The sequence below is a fragment of the Syngnathoides biaculeatus genome, chromosome 18 (assembly GCF_019802595.1).
Source record: "Syngnathoides biaculeatus isolate LvHL_M chromosome 18, ASM1980259v1, whole genome shotgun sequence".
NCBI classification, from domain to species: Eukaryota; Metazoa; Chordata; class Actinopteri; order Syngnathiformes; family Syngnathidae; genus Syngnathoides; species Syngnathoides biaculeatus.
Window position 1 is genome coordinate 15,683,058 of NC_084657.1, and position 20,501 is coordinate 15,703,558.

Sequence of the window (20,501 nt, forward strand, 5' to 3'; positions counted from 1 at the left end):
AGGTGACGTAGCAGCAGGGGCAGAGTATCAAAGTGGGTCATTCACTAGACACACACGCACGCGTGTGTATGCACACTCAGATGTATACACACACGCCGCAAGGCTTGCCTCCCTAAATCCCCTCCCCCTTTACACACACGCACGCGCACACACACTTCTACACATTGACAGGGATAATCAGAGTGAATGAGATAATGGCTTATTTGCCTCTGTTCCACAGCGCTGGGCTTCAGTTAAGTCTAAAAACAAAGTACACACATTTGCGTTCACTTTCAGACACATGCACTTTCACGCAAACACACGCATGCTGGTTTCATCCAGCGCTATAAATCCTTCCACGGGTCACCTCGTTTGAAAGAGACCACTGCAAAGCCACCAGGAAGTGACATGTATTCAATATCAATACAGCAGATAGTGAAGTCAAAGTGTGCGAAAATAAACAACACACACATTTTACCCTAACAGGTACTTTACGTAACAGAGAATGTGCAATACCGTAAAACACGGCAAAAAGTAGGCTTTATTGACGCGAGACTGTTCAAATGTGACATTTGGCGACATTTTCTGGAGCATATGTATGGAATGGAGGAAGGACAGAGCACAAGAGGTAAATATGTCCAAAATCTTACACTATTGTGCCTTGAGATATGAGTTCAACTAACTTTGTGACCACGCTAACAACTCAAACCCCATCTCAAATCATCTTTCCCTTTTAAAATGAATGGAAATGCCAATAATCTGGTCCAGAATCTCTCTTTTTCTCTCAAAAAAAATCTGACCAGAAAAGCAGCACAATGATATTCTACTCTATTAAAAAAAAAAAAACATACAGTAATGAATTCAATAACATGTAAAGAATCAACCATTTTGCCACATTTTTTGTTCCAATTCAATGAACAGTATGCTGCTCCTATTCATGAGTGTGCCTTGGTCACCTAGAGGAAGTATAATGCATACATATAAATATACATCTTAACTCCTCTTTCCTCAATTAGCCTCATTAATTTTAGTCCTTCACAGAGGATAAAGCAAATAATTCTGAGCTTTGTTATCTATCTGTGCTGCTTCACTTTGTTTCCTGTTCTAAGATAACAAAGGATATGTGGTTGTTTTAACTGCAGCTCTAATTCTCTTTGTTATATGTTTAGTTTGACAAACTTCAACTGGGATCGGCAATTAACAGCCTGAAGCCTCTTTTTGAGGAATATTTACTAAAGTTATTTGCCAAACTGCTGCTCATTATGAAGTGGTTTAGTTTTGTGCCACCGTACAGTGGTTGTATCTCAAATTTGCGCTAGCAAGTTAAAGCAAAAAGTCAGGTAACTCCTACCAAGTTACCACTGTAATTCATTTTTTCCATGCCAAAACATCTTTTATCATCTTGGGCATAAATGAGCTTGCTACTACTACTTAGTAATATAAAGTCTCGCATATATTCTGTTCACAGCAAGTTTTTGCAACTTCTTCTGGAGTTTTTGTCCGGAATGAAGGCAGACATGAGGGCACGAGAGGTAAAAGTGGGTCCATAACGTACTTTCTTTTTTTTTTCTTACTCAAAATGCATCTTAATGCACTATCTTGAGCATAACTGAGCATTGTACTGGCGGTAAAACATGCAAAGTGCATCAGGGGGTTGTCAGTCAGTCTTGCTGGCGGTTAGTTGATATTGTACTCCGCATCTGTGTGTGTGTGTGCCACTTTTGAACATGAATGATTGATAAACGCTCGGCCCACTGAGCATGCACGTAAATAAATGAGTAGTGGCGCTCATGCCTTAAAATTGGGATTATCCCTCACACATACACACACGTGGGCTCATTTCACACACATTTATGGGTCGAAATCCTTCAGAAATCTGTTTAAAATGAAAATAAAAAGCATGCGGCGGTACCTCAGTGTGGCGGTTTCGCAGGACGGGAGAATACAGGCGGTAGTCCCGCACACATCAAATTGCCCACATGCTGCCTCCTTGCACACCCAGACCAGACTGAGAGCCGAGTGGAGAGAGAAAGAGAGGGGTGTGTGTGTCTCTGTGTGTTAGAGCCCGCCTATCCATGCACACTAGCACTCCTCCCTCAATTTGCAGTAGACTGCCAGCATGTGTGTATGTCTGTCCTCCCTTTAATTGAGGCTCATTTGCCTCAAGAGGAACACACATACACACATATGCACGCAAATGTTTTTTCATTTCAAGTTTTATTTTTTTTTTTTTGGGAGCCAAGACACATACACTATTTCACAATTTCATTGCTTACCCCCAAAATATTTTTTCAACAAGTACAGTGGCGTCTTGAGATAACAGTCTAATTCGTTCCGTGACTCGTAACTCAAAACAACTGTATCAACAAATCATCATCCATCCATCCCTTTTCTGAACCCCTTATTCTCACAAGGGTCGCACGGGAGTGCTGGAACCTATCCCAGCTATCATCAGGCGGGAGGCGGGGTATATCCTGAACTGGTTGCCAATTTGCCCATATTTTATTGATAGACAGACAGACAGACAGACAGACAGACAGACAGATAGATAGATAGATAGATAGATAGATAGATAGATAGATAGATAGATAGATAGATAGATAGATAGATAGATAGATAGATAGATAGATAGATAGATAGATAGATAGATAGATAGATAGATAGATAGATAGATAGATAGATAGATAGATAGATAATCAACCTTCTGCAACTCTTAATTGAAGTTTACTGTCAAACACAAAATAAAACAAAGACAGATTCATGTTATGTATTTGAAACAACCTCATAACTTTGCCTTCAGGTCACTTAGATTAATACGAAGAAATAATGGAAAACATTACAGATGGGCTAATGAGCAGCATCTGTTTCTCTGTGTTGTACCCCTTTAAGCATTGGATATTTGAACACAAACAGTGGCGCAACACATGTAGATAGCTAAAATAAACCTCCCAGGCATATTTCCGGACATCCTTTAAAAACCAACTTTCGGTAGACATTTATTATAAAATTCAGACAGTTAATAAAAGCCAGTTTAACTTGGAAAATCTACTGAATTTTGAGTCGTTATCGTGATTAGACCGATGAAAAAGTGTGAAAAACCCATGTCCGAAAAGACGTGAGAATTCTGGCATTTGAGTTTGAACCGACAATTGTAGCCTTAGTTTGGAGTCCTTCAAAAACAGACAAGATTTTCTCAAGATTTTGTCCAATGGGTACCAAATTTGAAGATTGTATCCTAGAAAGGATGAGTTTATTTTGTTTATTGTTTGGGTGGCAGTCAGGACTTTTCGAGGAAAAAAGTGAGATATTGGTTGTGAGAAGATGAAAAAGTGTCTGATACAAATAGAAATTAAGTAACAGGGTCCCGATCCTGTTCTCTAGTCAGACACTAAACATCTGCATTGAACATTTTGAGGGCAAAACACGGCGGCTGCAATTTGCAGGAAAAGACTGTCGCAATCCACAGCTGCACTGCACGTATGGTTGTACGTTCCCCTAACACGACCCTCTGTGGGGGTCCAGCTCAACAGGAAGTAGGCGATCGAGCGGGATGAAGCGGGGCTTAGAAGACTGGTTCCCACAGCACTAGCCAAACACGGCGTTATTGGCTTGTAATAGAATTATGCGAGGAGTGCCGTGGAAGCGATTTAGCAGATTAAAGGCAGTGATGGCATGTCGTGACAAGCTGTGGCACAAAAGGCACAGGTGGGGGATTGTTACGTAAAAGTAGACGCCAGGAAAACCTGATGACGTTTTTCTGTTACGTTTGTTTACGTTTTCCTGTCACACCTGAGACCAGCCAAGAGTGCGACTCACGTTGAGCCGTGCCGTCATTTCGTTACGTAATGCTGGATGACTGATTTAACTTTTGTGAATGAGTTCAATTTTAAATAACAATAATCTGAATAAAAGTGATCTGTGAAAAATATCAGACCACTCTGGGCCTATCTTGAAACTCTAGTTTGATTTTTAAGATAGCACTGCATTCAAGAAAAATCAATCAGAGACAGAAGGGATGGATGATGCACTCATGGGCATACCCAAGCAGCCTCACGCAGACCTGTACCCTCGGGCTTCAGGAGCTTGCCTGAAATGGTGTAATATCCACCCTGGGGTGGGAGGCTCAACCCTAGCTTGACAACAACTGGGCGTACCGTAAGACTAGCAAACAGAAGTCGAATGAAGAGATCCAAGTCACCTGAAAGGATCCAGAAGCGATGAGGAACTAGCAACATTTATTCGCAATTCCATTGCCTCTTTTTGACTATTTATTGTTTGTACATTTTAAAAATACATGTAACTTCAAATGATACCGTTTCATATTATCGTAACATATCATTAAAAATAAAGTCATGCAACCACCGTAGCAGCTGTGGCTAACATCGCCTTGTTTCCAGTGCTAACGCTATCTCAGTAATGATAGCACTGCTCTTTTGTTGAAGTGTAATATGTGTTCGCTGTTAAATATTTATCACGACTACAGATTTTCATAATCACATGGGATTGTGAATTCCCGTGTTTGAGAAGCGCACTTGCGCATGTTAGCGTAGATCTCGGATTTGGTCAAATGCTCGAGGTCGGGAAGAATTCGTGAAGTGAGGCAATCTTCAAATCTTGCAAGCAGTTTCAACACTGCAACCTCCCCCTTCAATTATAGGACATGCACTTTGTGCTCACGTACTCATGTGTGACTAAGCATGCCATTGACCTTAGGTTTTGTTTTATTTGAAGTTGTTTTGATAACTTGTAATGTGCAAGGTGACTTTGAACATTTTGAATTTGTGGGTGATTTATACTTACTGTGTTTATGAGTAATGGTCAAGGTGGCATTGCAGTCACTATATTCTACATTGTGTGTGCACATGAGCAATCGTGATGGGTCATAGGCAAAGTAAAAGGCATCAACAAAGGCAGAAAACTATCTCGTCGCCTGGTTTCTTCACCGTCTTTGCCAGATACACTTCTAATAAGCCGCCATGCGAGTGGACTGAATACATAATATGGGTATTTATATACTGCTGGACCAAGCAGGATACACATACGTGCTTGCATTCTCGTACGACAGTGGCTTGCCGAGTTCGCCTTTTGCCCGGGGTCAAGTCAGCTAATCCCTGTCTGGCCAATTTATATTTTCCATTAGCGTGGAACACCCCTATGCATTTTAATGTGGATGCAATACTACATCCACGACGCTGCTGCCAGGACGTCAAAGCGAAGAATGCAGGCGTCAGGTGTTGTATGACAAGAAAGATGCTTCATCAGGTAGAGTCTTGTATGAGACCTGAGGTGTCAGAAATTGAGGATGTTAGGGTACACTTTGAGGACAACAATCTGGGGGGGATTTAAGACCAAGGAAACAGATTGGAGAAAATGGACAGATGAAAATAAGTGTAGATGGACAGATATGAAGGTGGACAGATGCAGTATGTCCTGTAGATGGACTGATGTGAAGACAGACAGACAGACCAGAAGATGACCAGATGGATGGACGAAAGAATGTGAAAATGGACAAACAAGATAGACAGACAGAAAGATGGATAGATGTGAAGATGGACAGTCAAAAAGAGACAGATAAAGATGGACAGACAGGTAGAAGTGAAGTTGACAATGTAGCTCTAGATCGGTAACCTGTCTAGCCCATACTGTACGTAAACAGTCGCAGTCCTGTTATTGTAGACTTTGCTGAATAATCTTAGTATCAGGAGTGTTGTTCTTTTGGGTTAAGTACCGGAGTAACCCATGCCTACCCACACTGTATAGTTGCCACACCTTCTCCATCTATTTTCACAGTCATTCAACTTCAGTATTTACACAAAAATGGTACCCCCAAAAAAAAATAAAAAAATCACTCGTGCTTTGAAGTTTTCAACTAATGCGCTGGGGTCCAAAGCAATAACCTTTTGTTTTCAGCTAAAAGCGGCAGGTTAGCCAAGGCCACTGAGTCATTACACCAGATGACCCCCACGGAGCGATGGTCAATGAGCCAATTAAAGAAGATGAAACATTTACGAGCTCCAGCAGCTCAACGGGGCTCTTAATACTTCACCTGCCATTATGGCACACATTAAAAGTTGTTGATTTACAACAATGCTATGTTCCAAGAAATGAAATCATCTTGGGGGGTAAATCGGAACGACTCTGAGCGGGAGCAGTAGTTCCTAATCAAGTGAGTCGCCCTACTAGCAAGAAAACCAAAGCTAGTGGCAAACTGAACTCACTTTTTTCCGTCAAAACGGGAGAAACTCGTAAAAAACGTTGGAAATTGACAACAACCTGTAGGCAAAGTAGAGGACAAGTTTCAAAGACACATTTCAACTAAAAAGATCAAAAACCTTTTACTTGTTTTTGTAGCTCTTAGAACTAAAAAAAGTTCCAATCAGATCTACAAACCCCACTTTGAAGGTTCCTGTTAGTCCTCTCCTAGCACTGGTCTCCTTTAGGCCCTGATATATTATCCCAGATCTAATTTTAGACGACAGTTCCTTCCAGCAGTTCGAACAAAATTCCTGGTCCTGGGGCAAGGTCCCTGCTGGCAAAATGTGGTATCAGAGGCCGTGACTTAAAATTGAAAAATAAATAAATAAAAGCACCATATGTGATGTACCAGCTGCTCTTTTTGCAAACATTATGCTAACCTGCCAACACGCGCTTCTTAGCGCAAGGTCATACACGTTTGCAGCCTGCAGGTACTCATGAATATTCATGAGGAGCCGCTTAGCTCATTAAAAGGCCTTTGCTAACCAGGAATGCTGCAATCAGTCGAGCTACGTGAGCACGCAGACAAAAAAACTGAAAGACAAATTTCAATTAGGTGATCTTCGGATGTAGGTCTGAGCAAGCAATCTATTTTATCTATGTTATAAATGTTTTTAAAGCTCATTTTAGCGGAAGGATGTGGACCTAGGTGAAAAAAGTAGCAACTTTTTTAATTAAACAGACATCCTGAGCAAAATCATTTTCACATTGTTTAACCTTGCCAGATTTTATTTTAATATTTATTTTGTATATTGCCGAGCCCTAGTAGAACCATTAGAAAGTGGTGCATTGAAAATACAAGTAACCCGAGCTGTCTTTTGCCCAATTTTTTGCTTTGACATTGGAGTGAGCAACATTTTATGGTGGCAGCAACCTTTTATGGTGGCAGAGAATCAACTCACTTTACTACAAGTAGAAGTTTGGTAGATTGAAAATAATTCTTCAATAAACAGGCTTCAAGTTTTTCAATGCCACTCCCAGTTGAAGTTAACTGTCAAACTAAACATCAAACAAAGAGAATTTACACATTGTGTAGTAATCTATATTGTGGCGTTGGATCACTTTAAGCGACAGATATTTTTTTCGTTATTATGATATAGTACAATATCATAAAGTGCTATTTTTCTTAGATATTTTTATAATGGGGGTACTGGTGAGCACATCTGCCTCACAGTTCTGATGACCGGGTTTCAAATCCCGGCCCCGCCTGTGTGGAGTTTGCATGTTGTCCCTGTGCCTGCGTGGCTTTTCTCCGAGTATTCCAGTTTTCTACTGCATCCCAAAAGCATGCACGGTTGGTTGAGTGAAGACTCTAAATTGTCTGCAGGTGTGAATGACAGGGTGAGTGAGTTTGTTTATATGTGCCCTGCGATTGTCTGGCGTCCAGTTCAGGGTGTGCGCCGCTTCATGCCCGAAGGGAGCTGGGATAAGCTCCGGCACCCCCGCAACCCTTGTGAGGATAAGTGGAACAGAAAAAGGATGGATGAATTGGATGGATATTTTTCTCATTATTATTTTTTTATGTAGCGGGCATTAGAGTGACTGGAACAGATTAATGGCATTTCTTTTAAAGGAGATATATAATTGGGGGGCACGGTGGATCAGCTGGTAAAGTGTTAGCCTCATAGTTCTGAGGACCCGGGTTCGATCCTGTGTGGAGTTTGAATGTTCTCCCCGTGCCTGCATGGGTTTTCTCTGGGCACTCCGGTTTCCTCTCACATCACAAAAACATTAATAAGACACTCTAAATTGCCCCTAGGTGCGATTGTGAGTGCTACTGTTTTCTGTCTCCATGTGCCCTTCGATTGGCTGGCAACCAGTTCAGGGTGTACCCCGCCTTCTGCCCGCTGACAGCTGGGATAGGCTCCAGCAGTCCCCGCGACTCTTGTGAGGATAAGCGGCAAAGAAAATGGATGGATACATACCTGTGTTGAGTTACGAGCATGGTCATGGAACAAATTCATCTCGTCTAGAGTCTCAAGGCACCACTATATAAATCCTCATTAACAATATGTTAATAACCTTATCTGCCACCTGCACAAATGTTGATTTTTCACCCAGTTAAAAAAAAAGAAACTAAATAACGAACTAACTAAATAAAACTAAGTGCACCACCGTATGATCCAGCTGTGAGAAAAGACCACGACATGGGCTGAAACGGAATGCTGGCTTTCAGCCTCAACTTGCGTGCGGTTCTCCTCATCGCTCCACTTTCTGACACATTTGCTCTATAAAAGACATTTACGAGGAGTGTCAGCAAATTGCGTGTATGAGGGCAGTGTAGGAGCTTCGAAGAGCGACACAGATCAAAGCTGTATGGCGAGAGAGCTAATGCGTACGCACGCTGCAGCGTCCTGACCTCGTCACAAGAACGCTGCCTCGCTAACGCACATCAGTGCTCCACATATAAACCGAGCAGTCTGGCAGAGCTAATTAAAGACTTAACGCCAGAGGAACTGTTGCCACCCACGTTTATACAAGTATAAACCAATAACCCCCCCCAAAAAAAAAAAAAATAAAAACAGCTACTGTATGTCCTATAATTACACACAAATACACTTCATTGCAGGTGAAAAGAGAATTTCAGAGGCCATTGGTAAAAAACAGAATATGAAACACCAGAATTAATCGTGTCACTTACAGTATGACTGCCTCGAGCACAAACTATGAAGAACATGACACTTGCATTTGAAAAGTGTATTTCAAAGCACGTGATTAATAAGGGGAATGTGTAAAGTCAAATTTAAAATCTAAATTAATAAGGTCACGTGAATTAATGTCACTTACAGTATATGTCTGCATTGAGCCCAAACTGAGGAGGAACAAGATAGCATAATTCCCGGCCTACAGAGCGCACCATAAGCCTCACCCAGTACATTTTGTAAAGGAAATACCATTTGGTACATACATAAGCTGCATCTGTGTAAAAGCCGCAAGTGCCCACATTGAAACCCACATTGAAACACGGGGTATTTACAAAGAAAGACGGTACACAGAGTTTAACCCTAGCGTCGCCGCGCTAACGCTAGCGTCGCCGCGCTAACACTAGCGCAGCGCTAACAGGGCCTGTTCAAAAAAACCATACCAGTAAAAATCACCAAGACACGACAGTAACACGCTAGCGGAGCGCTAACAGGGCCAAACCGGTAAAAATCACTTCCTCGGCACATATATTCAACCGGTCTCATTTTTACCTTTGCCGCACGAGTGCCCCCTTGCGGCCGTTAGAAAAAAAATGCACAAACCGCAGGCTTGAAAGTATGTGAAAAAAGTGTCGGCCGGAAATTACGGTACCCAAAAAGGCTTTTAAAGAATATTAAAGATCGACAAATGACATTATACATCCAAATTCATTGCCACAAATGATTCGCGTCAATTATTTGTCAGCGCTGATTATTGTGGAGGAACACAGCAAAAAAAAAAAAAGACATGATCAGGATTTTGGGGGGCAATCACCGAGTTTAAAAAAAAAAAAAAGGATCACCAATGTGGTAACAGGATGGAACCATGAGTCTATTTAAATTGCCAGTTCATTTACTGTATATACTTGTGCACTTAATTGCTCAAAAATATATCTTTACAATACTGTAAATATTGTATGTTTTTCCATCTATTTATGCCAGTGAGGCATAGTGAGAGACAGAACAAATTAATGGTCTTCAGTGAGATGGCAGTAAATACAGGCTGTACTTTTTTGTGACATTTTTGTTTGTTGGTGTGCAAGTGATGATTTTTTTAATTGTAAGGTATGTGCCTTGGCTTCATAAAAGTTGGAAATCACACTTCAGCTCGGATCATCTATTCAACAGAACATAGCAAATTATTTTCACTTCATAACATAACTGTTTTAGTCCCGCAGCATTAGAGCATTTCTCAAAGCATGGCCACAATTTCTCATAAGCTTACGACACTTCGCTCATAGGATTCTAAACTTTTTTTTCACGTATAACTGTCTCTTGTCTTATTGCATTATAACTTTTTTTTCCATAAAATAATGCTTTTTTTGTCGCAGCGTAGCGTTACGATTTTTTTTCATAGAATTCTGCTTTGTTCCGGAGCATTACGACTTCGTTTCCTCATACTATTAGATCCCCACCCCCCATAGCATTCCGACATTTTTCTTTCAAAAGTGTTACCTTTATCCCCCCTCATAAAACTACAAACAAAAAAATGAAGAACATTACAACTATTTTCTCAAAGCACTACCTTTTTCTTCTCATGCCTTTTTCCTCACAACTTGTCATAACGCGATTGCTTCCTCTCACAATATTATGACTTTCCCCCTGTCGAACCACATTATTCATGTAAAATTGCTCTTTTAGTCTCGCAAAACCGTGACTATTTTTGTAATTAATATATATTTTATATTTGACTTGCATTTTCATTGGAATCATGACTATTGCAATGAGATTAGAACTTTTTTTCTCCACTGGGCTCCAGCACTCCCGCAAGCCTTGTGAGGATAAGCAGCTTGGAAAATAGAATGGAATTCTTTTAAGATTTGGGATTTTTTTTTTCTTTTCTTGGAACATTACCACCACAAAAGAGTATTTTATTGTCAAAATGACTATATATGTACAGGATAGGGAGTCATTTCAGCCACAATGGCGAGTAAGGAGTGCTGGGAAGCAGGAGAACACTTGACACCGGCGCGTCACATGTCACGGAAACACGCGACAGACTTCAATGGGAAAAAGTGGCCGACTGGAGAATCCCCCCGGACCCCCACCCCCACTCCGATGAGAAAGGAAAAAAAAAATACACCAAGAGATAAAAATAATAGACAAACACAACAAAGTGACTTCCTCTCTTCATTTTTCATGCTCACCACTTCCTCTTTTGCTAAATATTTGCTTTGGAAACATGGGAGCGAGCAGGAGGGTAGGGGGCGGGGGGATTTGGGGTAGAAGCATTTCCATAATGGAACTCCCTGGAGAGAAAAACCCCAGCTAGCTGATGCACATGAACAAAAGATGCTGGACAAGGAAGCACGTACAGTATATAGTTGAAATAACTTGTTCATACCAGGCGCTGTGTTGACACGCGGTGTGTAATATGGAGCAGAAAATGATTGGATTGCTGTCATCTTGCCAATGTTTTCCAATAACATTCTTATTATTTTAGTTTCGCAACAATATCACTTTTCAACTCTTGCTTGTTACACTGTGAGTTTCTTTCAAAGAATTAAAGCAGCGGGTCTCATTTTTGGGTTTGTCATGGTGAACATTCAGTGAAAAGTCACGCATGCTTGACAAATTTCCCCTCACTTGATCGATTCCCGGCGAGGGGTCCGACATCCGAAACATCCCCGGAATGCCCCGCTGCACCTGTTGTTATGGCGATAGCCACGCTAAGCATCCTGGAAATGGAAACAGCAATAGGTTGGGAGCAAAATGGAGGGCAGAGCGTCACGTGATGGGAAGATTCGTGGTCACATTGAAGAGCAGTCTCAGACTTCCACTTTCACATGAGACCCAGCTGAAGGTTCAGGGGTCAGGTCACAGGGTCTTTGTAATTAGTCTGCCGGCTGAGCACCACTTTTGACCTCTCACCCTTAATCTCTTCAGCCTCCAGAGTACGATCCAAATTAGTCCGACGGTCAATTATTAGGAACACGGAGTCATCTCGATCCTTTGTAGTTTCCTACATGCGAAACGTCTACAATGCCGGCGTCCATTTTGACCACAATTAGGAACTTTTGGATGAGCTCTGTTTGTTTGGAAGTAGAAAGAACTGCTCCAAATTTAGATCTGGGTAATTTATCAGAAGCGAAAGGTCCTGCTCACGGGTTAGAACACTTATAAGTACTACAATGGTAGACATTCCCATTGTATCAGCAGCAACGGTGATTCCAGGAATAAACAAAACAACAGGAACTGCTACTTAAAGGCAATTAAATTTTTAGTATGTTATTAATGAAAAAACAGCAGATGGCATGGACCCATGTGTTTTTTCACCACAAGACATGATTTCAACGTGTATGGCTTTTTGTAACTCCGCCGTGAAAATCCTCTCGAGGGATTTGTTTTCGAGAAGAAGCGGGAAGTAACGCACAGGGCAGTAGCGCACTCAAGCGGATTCGTTTTGTTTCTATTAGTTCTACCTGCGGGAAGGTAGCTCTTTGTTTCTTCGTGTGAGCCAAAATGCCGGGTCGTCGCATTGCTGGATATTGCTCGAACACTCGAGAGGATGGATTTACCCTTCGTAAGTTTCCAAGAGACCCGGTTCGTCGTGAAAAAATAGACTGCACGGGTGCAAAGGACGAGAGCTTTGTGGGTTCCAAATGACAGGTCGGTGTGTATACAGCTACTAAAAAAATAATATTTTGGGGGGGAGGACGTAATCCTTTCAGAACGTAACAAGAGCTCCGTGACCATAAGTCAGAGGGTGGCTCATCTACGGAGGTGGATCAGACGGGGAAGTGGTTTTCCCGCATGCGGTTCTGCCATGATCCACATATCATCTAAATATGGCACGAAACAATAGGGTAATATTGCCCCGGTCACTTCACTCGATTGTGAGATGTTCTCTTCTTTGAAAAGAGCTTCTCTGTGCCACAGTAGGTGGGCGGACGAGCCGCCACCGAAGCCGTGCCTCGCAGACGATCATACATACTGTTTGGGAGTCTGTTGTTAGTTAGAAGTGATCCGCATATCATCTACTATAAATATGGCTCGAAACGATAGGGTAATATTGCTCCGGACACTTCACTCGGTTGTGAGATGTTCTCTTCTTCAAAAAGAGCTTCCATGTCTGAAGGGGCGTGTCCCATAGTAGGGGCCACAACGTGTTTTCAAAGGCGAATCTCCAGGGTGACGTCACGGGCAGTAGATGCAGCCAATATGGCGACCACTTGGATTTCGAATGACACTTCCGCAACTTTGCGCATGGATGACGCGCTCTCTGCTCATATTTATTTTTTCGTATAGACATTGAAGTGAATAATGTTACATGCATTTTTCATTTCAATGTCTATTTTAGAATGTTTATAGGGATGACACTTGGTATTTAAGTACTACAACTGTACTACTAAAACTATTGGTGTTCTGAAGATACTGCCAGAATTGAGTTGAAGTGCAATGATGGTTCCCCCCCCCCCATTCAACAGGCTAACTCGACAGCCTCCCAGGCCCGCCGGGACAAGTCTCAGAATGCCACTGCTCCGGTTGTCGTCCAGACTTTCACAATAAAAGCATGTCACCGAGCCGCACATTCCTGAAACGAGAGGGCCCCTTTTCCAGACTTACGTAACTGCCATTACCACCTCCGTGTGTAAATGGGTGATGAATATCGGGTGAGAGTGTGACTTTTACCCTTTTCTCTCTAATATGGTGGAGCTCAGATAGGTAAATAATGGAATACTGTACTCTTTCTTTACATTCTATAAACACTTCTAGACCTCCTGAGCCCTTTCTCTTAAGAATCTATTTTTCATCACTTCCCCATGTAAAGCTTTTTTTCTAGCAGCTTTTACTGTCTGTCAGTCAGGTTGTGAAGCCACTTCATCTCAACTGTACTTGATGAGCATCACTGCAGGAGCCCAAAGTGCTCACATGGTGCTTAGCTCAAAGGAATACAAATTCGAGCCCTCGTGTTATTTTCGGTATTATCAAATTGCAAAAGAATATTGGACCCATGAAAAAAGATTGTAAAGGAGATGTACATCCTCGAGTGAGAAAACCCTCTTTTTTCACTCATGACATCGCTGTTTTTTTCTGGAAACATCCAGATTTGATTGTGATATTTTTTTTTTTATTTGCCGATGAGGCACGGTGGTACAGCTGTAGTGCATTTGCCTCACAGTTCTGAGAACCAGGGTTCAAATCCCGCCCTACCCCTGTGTGGAGCACTTTGTGTGGTTTTTCTCCAGGAACGCCAGTTCCCTCCCAAAAACATGCACTAAGCTTTTTGTCAAAACACGACTTCAATCTCTTAAAGTTTGGAGTTCTTTCCTCGAAACAATGCATCAACAATTTCTCCAAAACACAATTATGTCTGGACAACTAATATGAAAAGGAATGAAAAGCAATCACAATCATAGAAATGTGCGCATGTGAATTTGCAGGGTTCAGCTGTTCAACTGTATTAAGCACTATAAGATCCAATTCCAGCATCTACAACATGCAATCGTAAAATCTTATTCATATTTCAGACAGCTACACTCCCATCTGACAGCTCTGTGAGCGTGAGATGTTCATGAAACGTTTTCATGTGTGCGCAACACCCATCAATATTTCAGTCAATGATTGTCATCAATTTTTGTGTACACGTTTGTGTGTGTGTGTGTATGTGTGCTCATTGGTACTCACTGCGTCTCTCTTACAAAGCAAACGGCTTCATGCATTTGGATTTTGGGGAAAAAAATGTAGAGATTCCCCAAGATGTGAAGCATGAGTTGGCCGCTGAGAATGTCGACACCACTACCACCTAGTGGAAAGTACAGTGTAGTACAACACACCCAATATTAAGATATAAAACGAGAAACAACCCAAACAAACAATACAGTGTAGAGAAATGTACGGTATTTAAAATTCATGTACCAGGTGTGTCATTATTAATGCTGTATATAAATATCGAAGTAATTATAATAATTACCAGTCTTGCTACGCTACTGCTAATGCCAAAAATCAATGCTAGCCAAAAACCCGAAAACTCTTGAGGCTCAAGAACCTGAATTTGAGGGTTGTGGCTTCAAAGCTAAATTTGAAACACTAAACCTTGTTCAGAAGTCAACCGAGGTTTCTGTAGTGGAACCACAAACTCTTTTCACGTCGCTAATTATCGTCCGGGTAGACAATAATTACGTGGGTGTTGGCCACTCTACCTGCTCTCAAACAGGTTTTTGTTTTGTGGGGAGCTCAGCACATAATTAATGGGCTCGTCCACGGTACGTTGTGAAGCGCAAAATCCTACTTTAAAAGCCGAACAATTGCGATTTGAACCACTAATTTCAAAATTTGAAAATGACTGCTGCTGTGTCAACGCTATCAGCATTGTGAACTACTAAGATAGTAATCGAGTACTGTACTTTAGAGTGCTTCGTCCATGGAAGAAGTGGGACACGTTTTTTTAAAATTAATATGACATCCTACTTTTGAAACTTCAAGCATTTTCATTTCAATTGAGGGTACTTTTTGTGTGGTTAAAAAAAAATAATAATAAATAAAACTCAAAGTTCTGGTTTAGATGGTTGTAAACTGTTTAATAAGGGGTTTCATCCTTACCAGAATTGGGCATTTGCGGTTTAGCAACGAACCCAAGCTAACTAGCAAGTACTTCGAGTTATGATTCTTTAACTCTCTTCTGGGAGGGGAATTACACACTATAAGCAAACCAGTTTACTTCTAGTTTTCAATAAAACACATTTATTAATATTGAGCAGTCTGTTGTGTCAGAGTAACTAATGCTCGTGTCAAAGCTGAACCACGTGGCTAACTCAGTATTATTGTCATAAAATGGTATCAGGAAGCATACAGTAACATCTACTGTTAATGGTGCGTGTACAACAAAAAGTAGCCTCACGATTATTTAAACCCAAACATTGAGCATGAGGATGAACTCTTTATTTAATTTTTCTATGCAGTCAGTTCCAACGAGTACACAACATCTTTTTGGGGTCCCAGCAGACAGACAAGTGCTTTAAGAACAGCATAAATGCTGGCTCACAAAATGGTCAAAAAAAACAAAACAAAACACCAAGTAGCCAAGTCGGTCTTGGGTGCTTTAAGCTTCCGTTTTCCAACAGTGGTGTTTTTACTGGGTGATGCCAATGACACCGCAAGCCAGTCGCCCGCCAGCATTTCCAGTCTTTAAGCTCTCTTCGTTGCCGCCTCTGCCCAGATCATCGGCCTTCTCGTGGATCTGAAACGCAGGACTTTTAAATAAGTCATTCTTGTCAAGTCTATGGAAGACCAACCGTAAGATTACTTACCACCATGGTTCTGCCAATGATGGAGTACTGGCCGGTGAGGGAGATTGCGCTGTCTATGATGTTGATTTGGGCTACGTTATCGGCACCTGCGGTCACGTTGCCCAGGTCGCCGACGTGCCTGTCCAAGCATTTTAAAAGACAAAACTCACTACAGCATTGACATGAAAGACAATTGACCCCTCCGTGGATATTGCGCAATCCGCGTCACTGACCAATCAGAGGCCAGAGATCGGCATAAACCAAAGCCCGTTTTTGCTCCCGCCATTTTCTCAGACAACATCGCATGGTTCAGTATAAGTTTAGTTAGCGTTTTATCACGTATTTGGGTTATTTAACAAAAAATATGGTTAAGAGGTGTAGTCACGGACTTTGTAATAGTGACGACAGGTATCCTGAAAGGCTCGTTGGTGGAGTTCGATTCGTACCCTTTCCAAAACCGAAGACCCAGTACGAAAAATGCCTTCGATGGGTCAAACTTTGTGGAAGACCGCATCATCAACTAAATCCATCTAATATCAACCGGAACACGTTTGCACGAAGGTATGCCCTATATTCGATTTTCAATACGTCTCGTATAAATGAATTCGAAGTTCTTCGCTAGCATAACATTGCTACGTGTGAACGATTGACACACTTATTCTTTGTTGAGCGATATTTAGCGATGATCGGACTGCACAAACGTATTAATTTCTTGCTGGCTCGCGGCCAGAAGCTTAACCAGACGGTGTTTGCACGAAGATATGCCCTAAATTAGATTTTCAATACACGTCTCGTATAAATTAATTTGAAGTTCTTCGCTAGCATAACACTGCTGCGTGTGAATGATTGACACACTTATTCTTTGTTGAGCGATATTTAGCTATGATCGGACTGCACAAACTTATTGATTTCTTGCTGGCTTGCGGCCAGAAGCTAAACCAGACTGTGTTTGCACGAAGATATGCCCTAAATTTGATTTTTAATACACGTCTCGTATAAATGAATGAGACGTTCTCCGCTAGCATAACACCGCTACGTGTGAACGATTGAATGAAATCAGAAGCATGGCGTCTCTCTCAGTTAAGAATGTATTGTATTTAGAATCTATAATATATCGCTGATTTGAATGAAATCAGAAGCATGGAGTCTCTCTCAGTTAAGAATGTATTGTACTTGCCATTTTTACTGTTTGTCTTAAGTCAGCGCACGTGGCGTGACGTCACTTCAGGAGGCGTGGTTAAGTGCCCTGTACGGAGGGGTCAATTGGCGATAACAAATATTCCATACCTCCGGGAGTGCTATGCAGCAAAATAAAAAAGTCCATAATTTCCAGCCTATAAACCGCAACTTTCCCCCACCCCCACATGCTTGCAACCCTGCGGTTTATGCGGGGATGCAGCTAATTTGTGCATTTTTTTTTGTTTTTTTTTAACAGCCGCGAGGGGGCACTCGAGCAGAAAAACGTAAGTGAGACCTGTGGAATATATGTGCTGAGGAAGTGACTTTTACCCGTCCTGCCCTGTCAGCGATGCGCTAGCGTGTTACTGATTTTTACCGGTATGTTTTTTTTTTTCTTAAACCGGCCCTATGAGCGCAGCGCTAGCGGTAGCTTTAAACTCTCTGTGTACAGTCTTTGTAAATATCTCGTGTTTCAATGTGGGCACTTGCGGCTTTTACACAGCTACGGCGTATGTATGTACCAAATGTTATTTCCTTTACAAATGTACTAGGTGAAGCTTATAACCAGGTGCTCTCTGTAGGCCGGGAATTACGGTAAATAGGAAGATTGTTAAGAGTAGAATTCTTCCAGATCCAACTACTGTATTTTCCGCACTTTAAGGCGCACTGCATATGACTGGCCTCTTTTAAAACATTTTTCATATGTAAGGCGCATAGAATAGACGCTACAGTAGAGGCTGGGGTTACGTTATGCATCCATTAGATGGGCTGCGCTAAAGGGTCAAAGATAATCCATATATAATGTGCACTGTCATCTTTTGGAAAAATTAAAGGCTTTTAGGTGCGCCTTATAGTGTGCCTAAATGGGCTGACATCAAATATAAACAGCCAAAAACAGCTTGGATTGGACAGAAACTTGGATTTTCCTATGAACAGTATAAAGTACAGATATGTACTCAATATTAGGGAGTAAAAGATTAAGAAGAAAAAAATGCTCAAGAACAGATAACAGAAAAAAATCTTTAAAGTAGAGTAATATTTGTAGTAAATTCCCACCACTATGAACAATACATACCTAACTGCATCCTTCGGACCGGCGTGAGTTTTGTTGAACGGGTTGAAGTGAGGTCCTGCACTGATACACCCTAGCGAAGAAAAACGAGTAAGTAGCCTCACGTGACATTTCATATTCAGACAACACGCAATTGTCTATTCTGACCAACCGTTAGTGTTGTCGCCAAAGGTGTGGACGTGGAAGCCATGCTCGCCTGGCGTGAGGCCTTTGATTTCGCCTGTCAGCTTCACTGGGCTGGAGTCGCTCTGACGGCAGAGGACAGCAGACATTGGGAGCAATCAGCCAGGTGTGTTTAAATAAAACAAAACAAAAACAACAACAAAAAAAAGTTTTCATCCTAGTATTTGTTATTAGTTGCAAAGTGACCGTACAGGACAGGAAAGGGCCTGGTGACCCCCCCCCCCTTGTTTGGAGGAAAATTCGCTGGCTTCATTTTTGCTGATGACAGGATTATTATTATTTTATTTATTTATTTAAGAGAGAAGGCACCAATTACTGTAGTCGTTTCAGGACTTGGCTCAATCCCCCGCAGATAGATAAGGTTCATTGTGCTTGATGAAAGCAGAAGGATTGCAAACAGGAGCAAAACCGAAAGTTCAGACGTTATAAAGAATCCATCGACACAGGGATTGACCCTATCGCCATTCACTGAATGCAACTTGTCAACAGGACCGTTTGATAAGATGCGGCCGTGACTCGGCACTTTCACTCCGAGGGGCACACCTCGAAAACTACAAGACACATTTTAAAGCAAGAAATGTGGGCATTTACGCAAGACGAACATCGCATTTTTAAGCGTAAACATGACTAAAATGTCAGAGTTACGCAACAGGTGTGTAGATGCCTGTCAATCATCAACCGTTCAGCGTGCAAAGGTTATGATGCGATTGACTGGTTTTGATTAACTATTCATTACTAAACAAACTACACACACACTGGAATAATAACCATCCATCGAGATTAACGCGTTCGGCTGAAGGAAGCCGTGCATGTTAGGAAACGACGTACTTTCACGACGCTCGAACGACGAGTTTTGAATGAATGCGCAGTGGCTTTAAGAAGCATCTTTAACTACATTTGAGTGAATGTGTTCGCCATGTAAATAACGAGCAAAAAATATTGCTGGGGCAACAAAGTGAAGCTAAAATGGAGAACTTGGATAGCTTGCTAGCACAAGAGACGTGCCTTATAAAACACGACAAAATGTTTTTTTTTCCCCCAGCATAAAAGTGACACACTTTACCTCCTGTTCGAAGTAGACTGTCCCGGTGGTTTCGCCGGCTCCTTTCAGCACACAAACAGCTTTAAGCACCATTTTGTTCGCAGTAGTTTGAAGCGTAGCCATCCCCCGGATTAAAGCTATTGAAAGTGGACGAGAGAGGGAGAAGACAACCTAGTTTTCTACCGCTACGCTCTCATTGGGCGGGCGCTCGAGGCGGTCAATCAGAGGGAGTCCGCCGCCAAACCGCGATGTCTGATTGGTCGATTTGTGCATATGTAAGCGCAACCAGAAACCGGTGACGTAGTCTCAATAATCAAGTGATTCGTTCCCCATTGGCGGAAAACATACACGTGATGTGCTGTTTGTTTGGATGATCGTTGTTTGGGAAAAAAATATTCCAACAATATCAAAATCAAGGTTACGAATGTCTGTGTAGCAAATAGATTCATACGCCTCTAATTCTTAGAGGAAAAACTGCGCAGCAAAACTATATTAGTTAAATGGTAAATATGAGGCCAAATTCTGCTTTATTTTTATTCATAATCTAATTTTATTAGTAGCTTTTGTACCCACATTGATTTACATTCGTTCAATAGATTAAAAACTTAAAAAAATAAAACATATACAATTAGGTGACAGAAGTCAAATACTTTCTAAACGGCATTTTTTTCACTTTGTCTAGTTTTAAACTATTTGTATTACATAATTCAAATGTAAATGTAGTTGTTAATTTTAATTTGTAACTTGCAATAACTCTATTATTTTAAAATTATTCTAGTATTCTTTTTATACACATTTTAAAATGTGGTCTCTGAACAATGTCTGAAAGTAGAAAATGTTTTGCTTCTATAGTTATAAATAAAAGTAGCTTGATTTCTATT

The 20,501-nt window shown here is 41.4% G+C and overlaps 2 protein-coding genes across 3 annotated transcripts in view; both read right to left on the reverse strand.

The window, feature by feature from the left end:
* LOC133491655 (rho guanine nucleotide exchange factor TIAM1-like) overlaps positions 1-15,061 on the reverse strand; it is a 62,096-nt gene extending 47,035 nt beyond the window's left edge. The window contains exons 1-2 of one of the 2 annotated variants that reach the window (XM_061803063.1): positions 14,952-15,061; positions 14,544-14,661 (exon numbers count right to left, since the gene is read on the reverse strand). The gene's annotated coding sequence lies outside the window, so the exon portion shown is untranslated. Of the gene's footprint in view, positions 1-1,891; positions 1,931-14,543; positions 14,662-14,951 lie in introns of those variants that run through there. The other variant, XM_061803065.1, reaches the window with a different exon arrangement.
* A 714-nt stretch (positions 15,062-15,775) lies between these two features.
* Positions 15,776-19,808, reverse strand: sod1 (superoxide dismutase 1, soluble). Its single transcript, XM_061803937.1, has 5 exons — positions 19,642-19,808; positions 18,547-18,643; positions 18,399-18,468; positions 16,166-16,283; positions 15,776-16,095 (listed from the first exon to the last, which is right to left on the reverse strand). Exons 1-5 carry the CDS (start codon positions 19,741-19,743, stop codon positions 15,988-15,990), a joined length of 495 nt encoding a protein of 164 aa, XP_061659921.1. The 5' UTR covers positions 19,744-19,808; the 3' UTR covers positions 15,776-15,987.
* Positions 19,809-20,501: the final 693 nt, after the last annotated feature.